Raw genomic sequence first — 17,420 nt, forward strand, 5'->3', positions numbered from 1 at the left:
AAAGCAAATAGACAAGCCACAGGCTGGAAGAAAACATTTGTATGACATATATCATCGTCTGTCCAGGGTGCATGACACATTGATAAGGGCTCAGTTTGCAGCAATAAATTCAGATGGAAACCAGTCCATGCATTTAGTCAACCTATCCCACTTGCTATGATTTTCTGGGAGTAAGACATAGTCAGAAGTGATAAAAAGTGGTGAGAGGACACAGGCAATAGTCCAGAATGTCAGCATTACTGCCTTTCCAGGCTTCTATTACTACTACTACAGCTCATCTTTTTCTACTGACAGAAAAAATAATTACATAATATCTGTTATTCAGGTTCACAGAATTTGGTGTCTGTGTACTCTATTTTCCTTAAGATTGGTAATTCTATCTTATGCAGAAAAATTAAAACCACTGGAAGAAACACATACAGATATGTATTGTGTGTTTACTACTGGGCAGTGGGTAGGATGTAACAGTAAAAACATGTTGACCTTTATACCCCTTCAGGAAATAAGATGACAGAGGATATTTAATATATATTTATAATAATGCTATATTAAATTTCTCATCAAGACCACTAGGAGAAAAAATGGAACTAGCATCAATTTTGGCATCATGTAATACTGGAGGAATTTAACTCCTACACCCCGAGGACCTCAAAACTAATTAAGCTTGTATTTTGTCTTTCATTCTTAAAGAGGAGGGAGGGAAGGACTATGTTACTGGCATATTTTGAGCTTCAAGTGATAACAACATAACATCAAAAATGTTTTCCCATGAACTTTGAAGTGCATTATGTCTTGAGTTTGGCTCCTTGGCAAATGTTCTTAAACAGCTAGAAAAAAACTCCTTTATAGCATCATCATAATAATTCATAAATTCAGATACAGAATAAGAAAAAAATAATTGACTTTGTTTAGGAAATAATAAATTCTATTTGCTACCTTAACAAACTACTTCTCCTATTTCCTATATGATACAAATTCTAATCAAAAGGAGGTATTATCTTATAAATTTGTTTCCAGAATGCCATGCATATGAATAAAGCCTTTGCAACTAGCTTTAAGTTCAGAATGCAAACTGATAATCTACATCTCATTAAACAATCACCAAACACACACCCAAAAAAGTATTTTCAACAAGTCATGTTCATATTTATACAAGAGAGGGTATATAGAAACTTAATGAAGTATTCAGATGATTTAAAACATTTTGGGAAGGCAATTAGTATGCAGATCCTCCTCCACCTCAAAAATCTTTAGAAGGAAGTCACAACTCAGTACTTTTAAATAAGTGATATGCTAGGGTTTCAGTCCCTTTTGTTCTGGCATGCTCTTGGGAGAATGACTGTTAACTCCATAAGCAGTTGAAAAGGGAGGAAGAAAGCAGAAGCACGAATTAGCTATTTTTGAAAGTAGTGGGGTGTGGAGCATCATGGTAGCACAAATTCTATGCACATCCTCTCTGGATCCTTCCTTCACTCAGCACTTACGTACAGTGTAGCCATGAATTTTTTTCTTTCTTTTTTTTTTTTTTTTGAGACAGAGTCTCGCTCTGTTGCCCAGGCTGGCGTGGAGTGGCGTGATCTTGGCTCACTGCAACCTCCGCCTCCCAGGTTCAAGCAATTCTCCTGCCTCAGCCTCCCAAGTAGCTGGGACTACAGTTGCACGCCATCACGCCTGGGTAATTTTTTGTATTTTAGTAGAGGCGGGGTTTCACTGTGTTGCCCAGGCTGGTCTCGAATTCATGAGCTCAGGCGAACCGCCCACCTCGGCCTCCCAAAGTGCTAGGATTACGGGGGTGAGCCACCGCGCCCAGACTAATTTTTTCTTTTAACTGGTAGTATACACCAATATAGGTTAACAAGTAATACATTCATTGTATTTTATCCAGGTCTCTGAAATGAGATGAAAGGGAGGTGACCTAAAATCAGGAGAAGCAAGGTAAAAGCTGTTTGATTCCTCTATCACTTTCCCTACTCCATGATCTTCAATGTCTGTCCTACACTAACTCTGGCGCAATTTTGGAATCTGTTTTCCAAGAAAGTGTAAAGCAAATGGTCTCTGGAACGGGGTCGCAAAAGGCAACTGATGGTAGGGATATGGTACAAAAAATGGAAGGGGTTGGGTGCAATGGCTCATGCCTGTAATCTCAACTTTTGGGGCGGCCGAGGTGGGAGAATCACTTGAGCCCAGGAGTTCAAGACCAGCCTGGGCAACATAGGGAGACTGCATCTTTACAAAAAGTAAAAAAATTAGTCAGGCATGGTGGTATGTGCCTATAGTCCCAGCTACTTGGGAGGCAGAGGTGGGAGAATTGTTTGAGCTCAGGAGGTTGAGGCTGCGGTGCTTTTTTTTTTTTTTTGAGACAGAGGAAGACTGACCCCAAAAAATAAAAATAAAAAAATAACATGAAAAAGAAAATAAGGCCAGCTGCAGAGGCTCATGCCTGTAATCTCAGCACTTTGGTAGGCCGAGGCAGGCGGATCACCTGAGGTCAGGAGTTCGAGACCAGCCTAGCCAACATGGTGAAACCCTAAAACTACAAAAATTAGCCAGGCAGTGATGGGTGCTTGTAATCCCAGTTACTTGGGAGGCTGAGGCCAGGAGAATCATTTGAACCCAGGAGGCAGAGGTTGCAGTAAGCTGAGATGGCGCCACTGCACTCTAGCCTGGGTGACAGAGCAAGACTCCATCTCAAAAGATAAAAATAAAATAAAATAAAATACAAATACAAGTAAAATTAAAAATGGAAGAGAATTAAGTGAAAATATGCATAATTAATGCTGAATGCAGCAGTCTCTTCAGTCAGTCTTCTTCACCCCTTACCATCCAAACACAGTGGGAAGACTGTGCCCCTTAGACCCTGATACTGATATGAGAATGTTCATCAACAATAAGGCCAAGAAGCTCACCCAAAGGCAACCTGCCTATACATTTAAAGCTTCTAACTGGCTATTTAGTCCCTCACTTTTAACCATCAGCAGACAGTTAATTATTACTAGACATCAGAGAAAAACTCTAACATAAAAGAAACCAAATCAATATTTAAAAACAATGTTAGGAAAAAAAGAGACTATGCAGGGCAAGGAAAATCTGTTGAAAGAATGAAAGGATAGTATAAAAAGAAACATTCAGAGACTTCAAAAAGACCTCCTGGAGATTAAAATCTAATAGTAGAAAAGAAAAATTTAATAAAAGTAGAAGATAAAGTCGAATAAATCTTGCAGGAAACATATCCAAAGGAAAAAGAAATGAATTAGATAATTATTCCAGGAGGTTCAACATCAAAAAGCTACTGGCAACCAAGACAGAGGAAGACATGAGGGTTTAGGAAACAAAGGAGCTAACACAGGAAAGAAGCAAAGCTGCCAGGAAAATGGAGACTGGATAACCCAGGCTGACAGTTGCGTACCACCTCTACAGACTGCAAGGCCACCTGTACACAGACTGGAGCAATGTGACTCAAGAGATATATTGAAAGCTGTCATCACCAATATCTCTGCTGCTATTTATCCTTTTTAAAGCTAAGAACACAGTACCCAGGTGAGCCTGGCCCTCAGCCTGTCTTGACTAAATGCTTATGGATTTCTTCTTTGAACATACTTGATTGCCTAATGAGTTCCAGACACTCATTTCACTCCACAAAAGTTTCTTTAACCCAGCGGTCCCCAACCTTTTTGGCACCAGGGACCAGGTTCATGGAAGACAATTTTTCTACAGACGGGGGTGTTGGGGTGGTTTGGGATGAAACTGTTCCACCTAATCACTGATCTGACAGGAGGTGGAGCTCAGACTGTAATGCTCACTGGCCCACTGCTCACCTCCTGTGGCCCGGGGGTAGTGGTGCAGGGTACTCCTGCTTAAGAGAAACCACAGAGCTAATCACTCCCTCTGACCATATTTCTGTCAAATGTCCAAGACCTAGTCCACACTGAAACCCTGCCCAATACAATCTCCAGGATTAAATCTTAACTTTACTCATGACTTCCATAGAAGGGCCTCTAAGAACCTCAGGAAAATGAAGCAAGTATAATCTGCTGATCTCTGGGGATCCCTGAGATCCTTTCAGAAGTCCAAGAGGTAAAACTAAATACATAAGAATACAAAAAAATTATTTGCCTCTTCCACTGTGTTGACACTTGCACTGATGGTACAAAAGCAATGGTGAGCAAAACTGTTAGCACCTTAACACAAATCAAGGCAACAGCACCAAACTGTAGCAGAAATCATTGTTTTCTTCACAACTACACAGTTACAGTGAAAAATAAATTCAACTTTAAGAATGTCCTTGATAAAGCAATAAAAAATATTAGTTTAAATAAATATCAACCCTTTAGTACATATATTTTTATTACTGTATATGATGAAACAGAAATATGTATAAAGCACATTTGTATACTAAGTATGATGGTTATCTCCAGGAAAGGCATTTGTGTGATTGAGTTGCAAACTGAACTAGACAGTTTTCTTCATGGAATACTATTTTTACTTGAAAGACTGAACAACAAGCTATGTTATTCAAGCTTAGATAGCTGACAGGCATTTTCTCAAAAGTAAGCCTATCACTAATGAAGAAAATTAACAGTATTTGTTGCTAGTGATAGAATTCAAGCTTTCAAGTGAAATTCCTATTTTGGAAAATTTACATCCAGAATGAGCTTGACAGCTTCCCAACATTTAACATTTTTTTCAATGAGACCAATAGTGATATTAACGAACATGATATTTAAATATTATATAATGAAATGTGTAAGCATCTGTCCAGGTAGAAAAGGTCCTAGAGACCTTAGGTCTATCCTTCTGGTACTTTATTCGTAAAAATCCCTCACTACTTTTATTTCCAGAATACCACAAATAATTCTTTCTTTCTTTCTCTTTCTTTCTTTCTTTTGTTCATTCGTTCTTTCTTTCTTTCTTTCTTTTGTTCATTCGTTCTTTCTTTCTTTCTTTTGGGTGGTTTCTGTTTTCTTTTTTTCCTTTTTTATGTCATTTTTTACTTCAATAGGTTTTTGGGTAATGGGTAGTATTTGGTTACATGAATACGTTCTTTACTGGTGATTTCTGAGATTCTGGTGCAACCATCATCCAAGCCGTGTACACTGTACCCAATGTGTAGTCTTTTATCTCTTTTTCAATATTTCTACTTAATTATTAGCTAACTTGATTATAACAAAATTCTCACTCCACCAAAAGAAACAAACTCATTTTACATCCTCAATTCTTTTCTTTGTCAAATGACACTGAGTACACCAAATTCTTATCATATGTATATGTGTGTATATGTATAGTAAACAACTAAGAAAAAAATCATTATAACATTTAGAAGGGCCCTCTCCCCTCTCCCCTCTCCCCTCTCCCCTCTCCCCTCTCCCCTCCCCCCTCCCCCCTCTCCCCTCTCCCCTCTCCCCTCTTTCCACGGTCTCCCTCTGATGCCGAGCCGAAGCTGGACGGTACTGCTGCCATCTCAGCTCACTGCAACCTCCCTGCCCGATTCTCCTGCCTCAGCCTGCCGAGTGCCTGCGATTGCAGGCGTGCGCCGCCACGCCTGACTGGTTTTCGTGTTTTTTTGGTGGAGACGGGGTTTCGATGTGTCGGCTGGGCTGGTCTCCAGCTCCTGACCGCGAGTGATCCGCCAGCCTCGGCCTCCCGAGGTGCCGGGATTGCAGACGGAGTCTCGTTAACTCAGTGCTCAATGGCGCCCAGGCTGGAGTGCAGTGGCGTGATCTCGGCTCGCTACAACCACCTCCCAGCCGCCTGCCTTGGCCTCCCTAAGTGCCGAGATTGCAGCCTCTGCCTGGCAGCCACCCCGTCTGGGAAGTGAGGAGCGTCTCTGCCTGACTGCCCATCGTCTGGGATGTGAGGAGCCCCTCTGCCTGGCTGCCCAGTCTGGAAAGTGAGGAGCGTCTCTGCCCGGCCGCCATCCCATCTAGGAAGTGAGGAGCGCCTCTTCCCGGCCGCCATCACATCTGGGAAGTGAGGAGCGTCTCTGCCCGGCCGCCCATCGTCTGAGATGTGGGGAGCACCTCTGCCCTGCCGCCCCGTCCGGGATGTGAGGAGTGTCTCTGCCCGGCCGCCCTGTCTGAGGGGTGAGGAGGCCCTCTGCCTGGCAGCCGCCCCGTCTGAGAGGTGGGGGGCCCCTCCGCCCGGCAGCCACCCCATCTGAGAAGTGGGGAGCGTCCTCCCTCCTCGTCTGGGAGGGAGGCGGGGGGGTCGGCCCCCCGCCCGGCCAGCCGCCCCGTCCGGGAGGTGAGGGGCACCTCTGCCCGGCCGCCCCTACCGGGAAGTGAGGAGCCCCTCTGCCCGGCCAGCCGCCTCGTCCGGGAGGGAGGTGGGGGGGTCAGCCCCCCGCCTGGCCAGCCGCCCCGTCCGGGAGGCGAGGGGTGCCTCTGCCCGGCCGCCCCTACTGGGAAGTGAGGAGCCCCTCTGCCCGGCCAGCCGCCCCATCCGGGAGGGAGGTGGGGGGGTCAGCCCCCCTCCCGGCCAGCCGCCCCATCCGGGAGGGAGGTGGGGGGGTCAGCCCCCCGCCCGGCCAGCTGCCCCGTCCGGGAGGGAGGTGGGGGGATCAGCCCCCCGCCTGGCCAGCCGCCCCGTCCGGGAGGGAGGTGGGGGGATCAGCCCCCTGCCCGGCCAGCCGCCCTGTCCAGGAGGTGGGGGGGGCGCCTCTGCCCGGCCGCCCCTACTGGGAGGTGGGGAGCCCCTCTGCCCGGCCAGCCGCTCTGTCTGGGAGGGAGGTGGGGGGGTCAGCCCCCGGCCCGGCCAGCCGCTCTGTCTGGGAGGGAGGTGGGGGGGTCAGCCCCCGGCCCGGCCAGCCGCCCCGTCCGGGAGGGAGGTGGGGGGGTTAGCCCCCCACCTGGCCAGCCGCCCCATCCGGGAGGTGAGGGGCGCCTCTGCCCAGCCAGCCGCCCCGTCCGGGAGGGAGGTGGGGGGGTCAGCCCCCCGCCCAGCCAGCCGCCCCGTCCGGGAGGGAGGTGTGGGGATCAGCCCTCCGCCCGGCCAGCCGCCCTGTCCGGGAGGTGAGGGGCGCCTCTGCCCGGCCGCCCCTACCGGGAAGTGAGGAGCCCCTCTGCCCGGCCAGCCGCCCCCTCCAAGAGGGAGGTGGGGGAGTCAGCCCCCCGCCGGGCCAGCCGCCCCGTCGGGGAAGTGAGGGGCGCCTCTGCCCGGCCGCCCCTACTGGGAAGTGAGGAGCCCCTCTGCCCGGCCAGCCGCCCTGTCCGGGAGGGAGGTGGGGGGTCAGCCCCCCGCCCGGCCAGCCGCCCCGTCCGGGAGGTGAGGGGCGCTTCTGCCCGGCCGCCCCTACTGGGAAGTGAGGAGCTCCTCTGCCCGGCCACCACCCCATCTGGGAGGTGTACTCAACAGCTCATTGAGAACAGGCCATGAAGACAATGGCGGTTTTGTGGAATAGAAAGGGGGGAAAGGTGGGGAAAAGATTGAGAAATCGGATGGTTGCTGTGTCTGTGTAGAAAGAGGTAGACATGGGAGACTTTTCATTTTGTTCTGTACTAAGAAAAATTCTTCTGCCTTGGGATCCTGTTGATCTGTGACCTTACCCCCAACCCTGTGCTCTCTGTAACATGTGCTGTATCCACTCAGGGTTGAATGGATTAAGGGCGGTGCAAGATGTGCTTTGTTAAACAGATGCTTGAAGGCAGCATGTTCGTTAAGAGTCATCACCACTCCTTAATCTCAAGTACCCAGGGACACAAACACTGCGGAAGGCCGCAGGGTCCTCTGCCTAGGAAAACCAGAGACCTTTGTTCACTTGTTTATCTGCTGACCTTCCCTCCACTATTGTCCTGTGACCCTGCCAAATCCCCCTCTGCGAGAAACACCCAAGAATGATCAATAAAAAAGAAAAAAAGAAAAAAAAAAAAAAAAAAAAAAAAAAAAACATTTAGAAGGAAAAATGGAGACAGAGGAGAATGGTTGTTAAATATAACTATGAATCATTTCTATTTTCCTATAAACTCCATATTATGATTGAATGAATGTTAATTTACAAATTCCAAGATTTAAATAAGTGTTTAGAAAAAAATAATCTCAGGCCGGGCTCACACCTGTAATCCGAACACTTTCGGAGGCCGAGGCAGGTGGATCATCTGAGGTCAGGAGTTCAAGACCAGCCTGGCCAATATGGCGAAATCCCGTCTCTATTAAAAATACAAAAATTAGTTGGGTGTGGTGGCAGGTGCCTGTAGTCCCAGCTACTTGGGAGGCCGAGGCAGGAGAATTGCTTGAACCCGGGAGGCGGAGGTTGCAGTGAGCCGAGATCACACCATTGTACTCCAGCCTGGGTGACAGAGCAAGACTCCATCTCAAAAAAACCCCAAAAAACCAAAAACAAACCAAAAAAATAAAAATAAAAAATAATCTCAGCCGGGCATGGTGGCTCACGCCTGCAATTCCCGCCACTTTGGGAGGCCGCGGCGGGTGGATCACCTGAGGTCAGGAGTTCAAGACCAGCCTGGCCAACGTGGTGAAACCTCATCTCTACTAAAAATACAAAAATTAGCTGGGTATGGTGGCAGGTGCTGGTAATCCCAGCTACTTAGGAGGCTGAGGCAGGAGAATCACTTGAACCCGGGAGGTGGAGGTTGCAGTGAAGCGAGACTGTGCCATTGCACTCCAGCCTGGGTGACAAGAGCAAAACTCCGTCTCAAATAAAAAAAAGAAAAGAAAAAGAAAAAAATAATCTCACTAGCACAGAACCCAAATTTCTACCTATCTTAGTAAACAATCAAAAGCACATTTCACTTTATGCCTCAATTGACTACTGGTCAACTATAACTTCTATAGCAACTCTCACGTTGATACTCCCTAGAAAATTTAAGTTATATTTAAGGTTAATTTCAGTTTAATTTAATTGTTTAATAATAAATTTGACTGATAAGATTATATTAAAATTTAGGTTACGTTTACTTAAGTGAAGCAAGGAGGTCACTCAGAATGAAAACTTAGGTTTCCAGTACAAACCTATGGAGTTGTCATGTATTATTCTAGTTTATCATATGGTCATGTTCTTTAGAATTTGTCACCAGACTACTATAATAAAACTCAGTTTACCAAATTCTTCAAGATTTAACTTGGTAATGAAGCTACAAACTTTAGGAATAAGTGGCTGGGCACGGTGGCTCACGCCTGTAATCCCAGCACTTTGGGAGGCCAAGGCGGGCAGATCATGAGGTCAGGAGCTCGAGATCATCCTGGCCAACATGGTGAAACCCCATCTCTACTAAAAATACAAAAAATGAGCTGGGTGTGGTGGCACGTGCCTGTAGTCCCAGCTACTCGGGAAGCTGAGGCAGGAGAATGGCTTGAACTCAGGAGGCGGAGATTGCAGTGAGCCCAGATCGCCCCACTGCACTCCAGCCTGGGGACACAGCAAGACTCCGTCTCAAAAAAAAAAAAAAAAAAAAAATTTATGAAGAAGTACAGACTGCCCTCTTGTGTTCAAACTAAGGATGGATCTAATTGATGATGGATCTAATTGATGAACTAGGCATAATCCTAAAAACTACTCTTCAGGGGGGAGAGAAAGCCAAGGTCCTAAAGAAATTATCTAAGGTCGTTAAAAGCAGAAAAATTCTGATATTACAAAGTAATAAAGAGCAGTCTTCTCAAAGCAAGACAAAAGCTCTTAATCTGAGCCAGATGATTGCTAGTACCAGTAGCCCAAAAAGCCTAACCTCAGTTAGTATTATATAGTAGTATTTTTACTATACTTCCTCAAGCTGCACTGGCATAAAAAGGGATTCAGACTTCTTTCCGTGTGATGAAGGATCAGAAAATGCTTGAATCGGATGCTTCCTCCAGTACGCTGAAATTAAACAAGTAAAACTGCCTCTGATTTCTTTTCTTTCTTTTTTGCTAATGTGTATTTTAAAATGAAAAGTACTTCCTAACTAGTCTTCCTAGTCAATGTTATGGTTTCAAAAAATCTGATATCCTAAGACATATCTCTCACTTTGAAATGAGCATCAGTTAAAAATAGGGCCAGGAGTGGTGGAGTATGCCTGTAGTCCTAGCTACGTGGGAAATATGCACAATTAATGCTGAATGCAACAGCCTCTTTACTCAGTCTTCTTCACCCCTTACCATCCAAACACAGTGGGAGGCTAAAGCAGGAAGACTGCTTGAGCCCAGGAGTTCAAGGATGTAGCATGCTATGATTGCGTCTGTGAATAGCCACTGAACTCCAGCCTGGGCAACACAGTGATATCCAGTCTTGGAAAAAAAAAAAAAGAAAGAAAGAAAAGGGGTTCCACACGCAGTAAATGACTTTATCGCCAAAAAGGCAGACATTAAACCTTTGTATATCTAGACTTACATTCCTTTACTCATGTTGCTAGATGAAATATACGCAGGCTAAACTTAATTAGAAATATTAGGCTGGGGGCAGTGGCTCACGCCTGTAATTCCAACACTCTGGGAGGCCAAGGCAGGTGGATCCCTTGAGCCTAGGAATTCCAGAGCTGCCTGCTCAACAAGGCAAAGCCCTATCTCTACCAAAAAAAAAAAAAATCAGTCGGGCATAGGGGTGCACACCTGTAGTCCCAGCTACTCAGGAGGCTGAGTTGAAAGGATTGCCTGAGCCCGGGAGGTCAAGGCTGCAGTGAGCTGTGATGGTGCCACTGCACTCCAGCCTGGGTGACAGAGTGAGACACTATCTCAAAAAAAATAAATTAAAAAAAAATATATATATATACACACACACACATATATATAGACACACACACGTACATATATATTACACATGCCTGCTATTATGATTACTTCCATGTTATCTTTTTCTTTTCTTTTCTTTTAAGACAGAGTCTCCCTGTGTTGCCGAGGCTGGAGTGCAGTGGCATGATCCCAGCTTACTGCAACCTCCGCCTTCCAGGCCTCAAGTGTTTCTCCTGCCTCAACCTCCCCAGTAGCTGAGATTACAGGCACTCACTACCACGCCCAGCTAATTTTTGTATTTTTAGTAGACGGGGTTTCACCATGTCAGCCAGGCTGGTCTCAAACTCCTGACCTCAAGTGATCTGCCCATCTCAGCCTCCCAAAGTGCTGGGATTACAGGCATGAGCCACTGCGCCCAGTCACTTTCATGTTATCTTCCATTGGCCAAGTACTAATGAAGCACTACAAAGCACACTTGTTTCTGAAATATGAGCAGAACTACATTTCCAACCAAAGAGAAGTATACATAAGTTACTGAGTGATTAAGACAGAGAAATTTATTTACTTATTTTTCTTTTTTTGAGACAGAGTCTTGCTCTGTTGCCCAGGATGGAGCGCAGTGGCGCGATCTCAGCTCACTGCAACCTCTGCTTCCTGGGTTCAAGCGTTTCTCATGCTTCAGCCTCCAGAGTAGCTGGGATTACAGGTGTGTGCCACCATGCCCAGCTAAATTTTTGTATTTTTAGTAGAGACGGGGTTTTGTCATGTTGGCCAGGCTGGTCTCGAACTCCTAGTCTCAAGGGATCTGCCTGCCTCAGCTTCCCAAAGTGCTAGGATTATAGGCGTGAGCCACCACGCCTGGCTAAGATAGAGAAATTTAAATTTCTCATTTTATCTTGTCAAATGGTTCTTGATTTTTTTCATTAAAAATGTTATTTGTGTAATATATAATGGGTTTATCAATGTTGTTTTAAAACAAATTAATATTTTTAAAGTTTCTCAGGTTTAATTTGTAATACAGCAAATATCAATAGATATGTCACATAAACAAAAGGTAATTGGCACTCTATCATTAAGTATATAACTGAATTCTTATAGAAGCAAAAAGTTTGAGACCCATTATTCTACAGAGTAGCATATTGAATATGAAAAAAAACCAATTTACTCTCAAAGCTTTAATGGAGGTGAGGATAAAACAGAAATGTCATTTACTAAGAAAAATGTAGGTGATACTCACCAAATGGATCTTCCATGCCACTATTAACCAGTTTAGGGAGGTGAGATACTGTTTCTAAAAAGAGAAAAAGGTAAATGATACACTTAATACATATAGTCCATCACCTTTTATGCTTTTAAAAAAATAATCCTAATTCAGTAACATTGACTATAGTTTAAAAGTGGAACATTATAGAAATGTACAACTTATTAAATGATAGTTTTTTTTTTTTTGAGACAGGATCTCCTTATGTTGCCCAGACTAGATTTTAATTCTTGGGCTCAAGTGATCCTCCCATGTCAGCCTCTTGAGGATTACAACAGCCTGAGACTGTGCCAGGCTGGGAGTTATTTTAGGGGAATTGAGATACAGATGTACAATACTAGATTATCATAAAACGTTTAAGGCTAATTTTTGTCTTAAAATATATTATTGTCAGTTTTCTCAAATAAGCTCCCTTTCCAATCCTCATTTTGAATTTACTAGAGTATAGGGAAAAAGGCAAGTTTTTTTTGTAAGAAAAATACAACACCTGAGAAAGGGCATGAGGAACATCTTTGAGGAAGGGAATTGGTTTTGCCTAAGGAAAATGGAAGTTATTTTAGACACAGGAGGATGGTTCAGTAAGCTGTAAGTTTATCCACTCAAGTATGAAAATAAAACAAAAAACGTTTCAAAAGAAAGTTGACTAAGTATAATATACAACCTCCTGCACCCCCAATCAAGGCAAGTGTCAAATCTGCCCTACCCAGCTTCCTACTCCTCCTGTGGTTTTTATCCTAAGGTCATTCCCTAACAGTCTAAATACTAAACTCCAATTCAGAGCCTGCTTTTTATAAGTCACAACCTACTGACAGGAATGACTGGAGAAACTTGGGAGTAAGATGCAGTTGTAGGGCCGGGCGCAGTGGCTCATGGGCTACTCGTACTAGCAATCATCTGGCTCAGATTAAAAGCTTTTGAGAAGACTGCTGTTTATTACCTTGTAAGATCAGAATTTTTCTGCTTTTAACGACCTTAGACGATTTCTTTAGGACCTTGGCTTTTTTTTTTCCCCCTCAAGAGTAGTTTTTACCTAGTTCATCAATTAGATCCATCCTTAGTTTGAACAGTCTGTTCAAAAAGGGCAGTCTGTACTTATTCATAAATTTTGTAGCTTCATTACCAAGTTAAATCTTGAAGAATTTGGTAAATTGAGTTTTATTATAGTAGCCTGTGACAAATTCTAAAGAACATGACCATATGATAAACTAGAATAATACATGACAACTCCATAGGTTTGTACTGGAAATGTAAAGTTTTCATTCTGACTGACCTCCTTACTTCACTTAAGTAAACATAACCTAAATTTTAATATAATCTTATCAGTCAAATTTATTAAACAATTAAATTAAACTGAAATTAACCTTAAATATAACTTAAATTTACTAGAGAGTATCAAAGTGAGAGCTGCTATAGAAGTTATGGTTGGCCAGCAGTCAATTGAGGCATAAAGTGAAATATGCTTTTGATTGTTTACTAAGATAGATAGAAATCTGGGTTCTGTGCTAGTGAGATTATTTTTTTCTTTTCCTTTTCCTTTTTTTTTTTTTAAGATGGAGTTTCGCTCTGTTGTCCAGGCTGGAGTGCAATGGTGCAATCTCAGCACACTGCAACCTCTGCCTCCTGGGTTCAAGTGATTCTCCTGCCTCAGCCTCCTGAGTAGCTGGGATTACAGGCACCTGCCACCATGCCCAGCTAATTTTTGTATTTTTAGTAGAGACAGAGTTTCACCATGTTGGCCAGGCTGGTCTCGAACTCCTAACTGGTGGTCATTCCCTGGTCATTGAATGTGAAATTGAAATACACATACTTGGGGCCAGGCGTGGTGGTTCACACCTGTAATCCCAGCACTTTGGGAGGTCGAGATGGGTGGATCACCTGAGGTCAGGAGTTTGAGACCAGCCTGGACAACATGGTGAAACCCTGTCTCTACTAAAAATACCAAAATTAGCTGGGCATGGTGGCCTGTACCTGTAGTCCCAGCTACTCAGGAGGCTGAGGCATGAGAATTGCTTGAACCTGGGAGTCGGAGGTTGCAGTGAGCTGAGAACATGCCACTGAACTCCAGCCTGGGCAACAGAGTAAGATTCGGTCTCAAAAAAGAAAAAGAAAAAAATTTAAAGTTTTGTGCTTCAAAGGACACCATCAAGAAAGTGATAAGGCAACCCACAGAATGGGAGAAAATTTTTGCAAATCATCTATCTGATAAGGAACCTATATCTAGAATACATAAAGAAAAATAACTCAATAACAAAAAGACAACCCAATTTAAAAATGGGCAAAGGATGTATATAAACATTTCCTAAGAGAAGATATACAGTCAATAGGCACATGAAAAGATCTTCAACATCTCATCTTTAGCCCTACAGGAAATGCAAATCAATGTCACAATGAGATAACACTTTACACCCATTATGATGGCTATAATAAATAAAAGAGGTAATAACAAGTGTTGGGAGCTAAACCAAGAACACATGGATACTAGGAGGGGAACAACAGACACTGGAGCCTGCTTGAGGGTGAAGGATGAGAGGATCAGAAAAAATACCTATCAGGTGTTATGGTTATTACCGGGGTGACTAAATTATCTGTACACCAAACCCCCGTAACACACAGTTTACCTATATAACAAACCTGCAAGTGTACGTGTATCCTGAACGTAAAATAAAAGTTAAATAAATACATAACAAGTATTAGGAAAGATGCAGAGAAACTGGGGCCTCAATAAACTGCTGGTGAGAATGTAAAATGATGTAGCCGATTTGGAAGAGTAACAGTTCCCCAAACAGTTAAACATAGAGTTTACCATATGACCCACTCCTAGGTATATATCCAAGAGAAATAAAAACATATGTCAAGGCCAGGTGCGGTGGCTCACGCCTGTAATCCCAGCACTTTGGGAGGCCGAGGCGGGCAGATCACCTGAGGTCAGGAGTTCGAGACCAGCCTGGTCAATATGGTGAAACCCTGTCTCTACTAAAAATACAAAAATTAGCTGGGCGTGGTGGCAGGTGCCTGTAGTCCCAGGTACTCAGGAGGCTGAGGCAGGAGAATCGCTTGAACCCCGGAGGCGGAGGTTGCAGTGAGCTGAGATCGCGCCACTGCACTCCAGTCTGGGTTACAGAGCAAAACTCCGTCTCAAAAAAAAAAAAAAAAAAAAAAGGATGTTCATACAAAACCTTGTACACAGGCCAGGTGCAGTGGCTCATGCCTGTAATCCCAGCACTTTGGGAGGACAAGGCAGGCAGATCACTTGAGGTCAGAAGTTTGAGACAAGCCTAGCCAACATGGTGAAACCCCGTCTCTACAAAAAATACAAAAATTACTTGAGCATGGTGGCACGTGCCTATAGTCCCAGCTAACTACAAAAACAAACGTCCCCAAAACAAACAAACGAAAAACTTGTATACAAATGTTCATAGCAGCATTATTCATAATAGCTAAAAAGTGAAAACCACCCAGTGTCTTTCCACTGATCACTGGATAAACAAAATTAATACAACGGGACATTCAGCATAAAAAGAAATTAAGTATTGATACATGTTGTAACATGGATAAACGTTTAAAACACACTAAATGAAAGGCTAATCACAAAGGACCATGCAGCGTATTATTCCACTTACATGAAATGTCCATAATAGGTAAGTCTATAGAGACAGAAAGTTTGCGGTGGCCTATGTTGGGGGTGGGTGGGGAGGAGATTACAGAGTGACAGCTAAGGGGAACAGAGTTTTTTGGGGGGTAATTAAAATGTTCTAAAATTGGTTAGAGTGATGGTTACACAACTTGCAAATATATTAAAAGCCATTGAGTTGTATACTATAAACTGTAATTATAAATTTTACAATAATGAATTATATCTCAAAAATATTGTTTTTTTGTTTTTTAAGTAGTAGATCTGAGCAACACAAGGGTATACTGTGGTAGCATGCTGCTGCACTGGCTGGATCCTCCATTAAGGAATGACAGGACTGCTGTTGGGAGACAGCCTACAACTGTCAATCCTTTCAGGGAGTGCCTCAGATATGAAGAGTTGACTCAAGGAAGGTCACAACCTTCTCAGGAGTCCACATCCAATCAAGACCAGGGTGTAAGCCCAGCCGTTACAGCACACATAAGACAACTATAAAAGGTCATTTTAGCTCCAGAGCCCCCGTGGGGTCCACTAAGGCTCCTGCTGGATCTCTATTGCCACTTGACTTCTCCCTATGGCCAAATACTGCTGCTCCTGTCCCCTCCCTTCTACGGGTGTTGATCCCAAGGGCACTTCCTAATAAGCATTCTTCAGGCTATACTATCAGAGTCTGCCTCAAAGATAACCCAACCTAGGACAGTACTCCTTTAAGAATAGGACTTTACTGACAGTTTGCCAGCCATCTGATACTTTCCAATTCTAATATTAAGTTATCGAAATCACAGATCGCAATTTTCAATACCACATGGTCCTTTCACATGTTCCAAGGGACTCTTATAGACCTCTAATTTCTCTATTAGATTATACTGAACTCTTCCAAAGCCACAGAAATCATTTACTTCTTTTGATTGATGTTGTTATAATATCAATCCTAGGGGATGATCCTGGTTTGTGATGGAAAGTTTCCATTAACAAAATACCCCTGTTCTTACAGAATCACAAACAGAAGCATGTCTTGCTAGAAAAATCCTGTGTAGTTTTTGCAGAGGAGAAGCCTACTTTGTGTTTCCACTAACTGGATACCTGTGCAAGACAGAAATATTCCTATGGCCTCTGTAACCACCCATAAACAGATGATGCTCAAACCTATATGGTGAGCCACAGCACCTACTGAGCACCAAATTAGGTGCCCGGCCTAAATTTTTAAAAATTTTTGTAGAGATGGGGTCTCACTATGTTATCTAGGCTGGTCTCAAACTCCTTACCTCAAGTGATCCTCCCATCTTGGCCTCCCAAAGTGTTGGGATTACAGACATAGGCCAACATGCCTAGCCTAGTTCTACCATTTTTAATACCCTCTATATACACTGATGATACAAACAAATTCTTATTTCCAGGCTGAACATCTCCCCTGAACTTCAACAGACTTATATATCTACAGCATACTCAATAGTCTATTTGGAAATCTAGTAAGTTTCATAAACTCCCTATGTTTTAAAGAACAAACTCTTGATTTCCCACTCCCAATTTTTTCCTCCCCGGGTATTCCCTATTCATGAGTAGGGCAACAGATGTAAAGCACTTAGAAAAAGAGCTGGCATCTGTGTTAGCTGCTATTTTGTATCATTTCAGTAAAATGGCAGCTTAAGTTTTCTAGTTGCTCAACAAGGTGTCATCCTTGACTCTTCTCTCTCTCACAGCTACAATTAAATCATTACCAAGTCTTACTGCCTCCACCTCCAAAAGATATCCATAATTTAACCACTTCTCACTCTAGTCTAAGGTATCACCATCTCTTGCTAGACTAGTACAATCAACCCCTAATTAACCTCCCTTCTTCTCAGACTCTTATATTCTGTTATTCTCAGACTG

General features: G+C 43.6%; 1 protein-coding gene across 5 annotated transcripts in view; it reads right to left on the reverse strand.

Moving 5' to 3' along the window:
- PHACTR4 (phosphatase and actin regulator 4) overlaps window positions 1-17,420 on the reverse strand; it is a 133,830-nt gene that overhangs the window by 82,341 nt on the left and 34,069 nt on the right. For all 5 annotated transcript variants that reach the window (XM_034959466.4, XM_063593584.1, XM_034959474.4 and 2 more), the window contains exon 2: window positions 11,894-11,947. In XM_034959466.4, the coding sequence (XP_034815357.1) occupies window positions 11,894-11,909 (16 nt within the window). In that variant the 5' untranslated portion in view covers window positions 11,910-11,947. The remainder of the gene's footprint in view (window positions 1-11,893; window positions 11,948-17,420) is intronic.

This window comes from Pan paniscus, chromosome 1, assembly GCF_029289425.2.
Source record: "Pan paniscus chromosome 1, NHGRI_mPanPan1-v2.0_pri, whole genome shotgun sequence".
Classification (NCBI taxonomy): domain Eukaryota; kingdom Metazoa; phylum Chordata; class Mammalia; order Primates; family Hominidae; genus Pan; species Pan paniscus.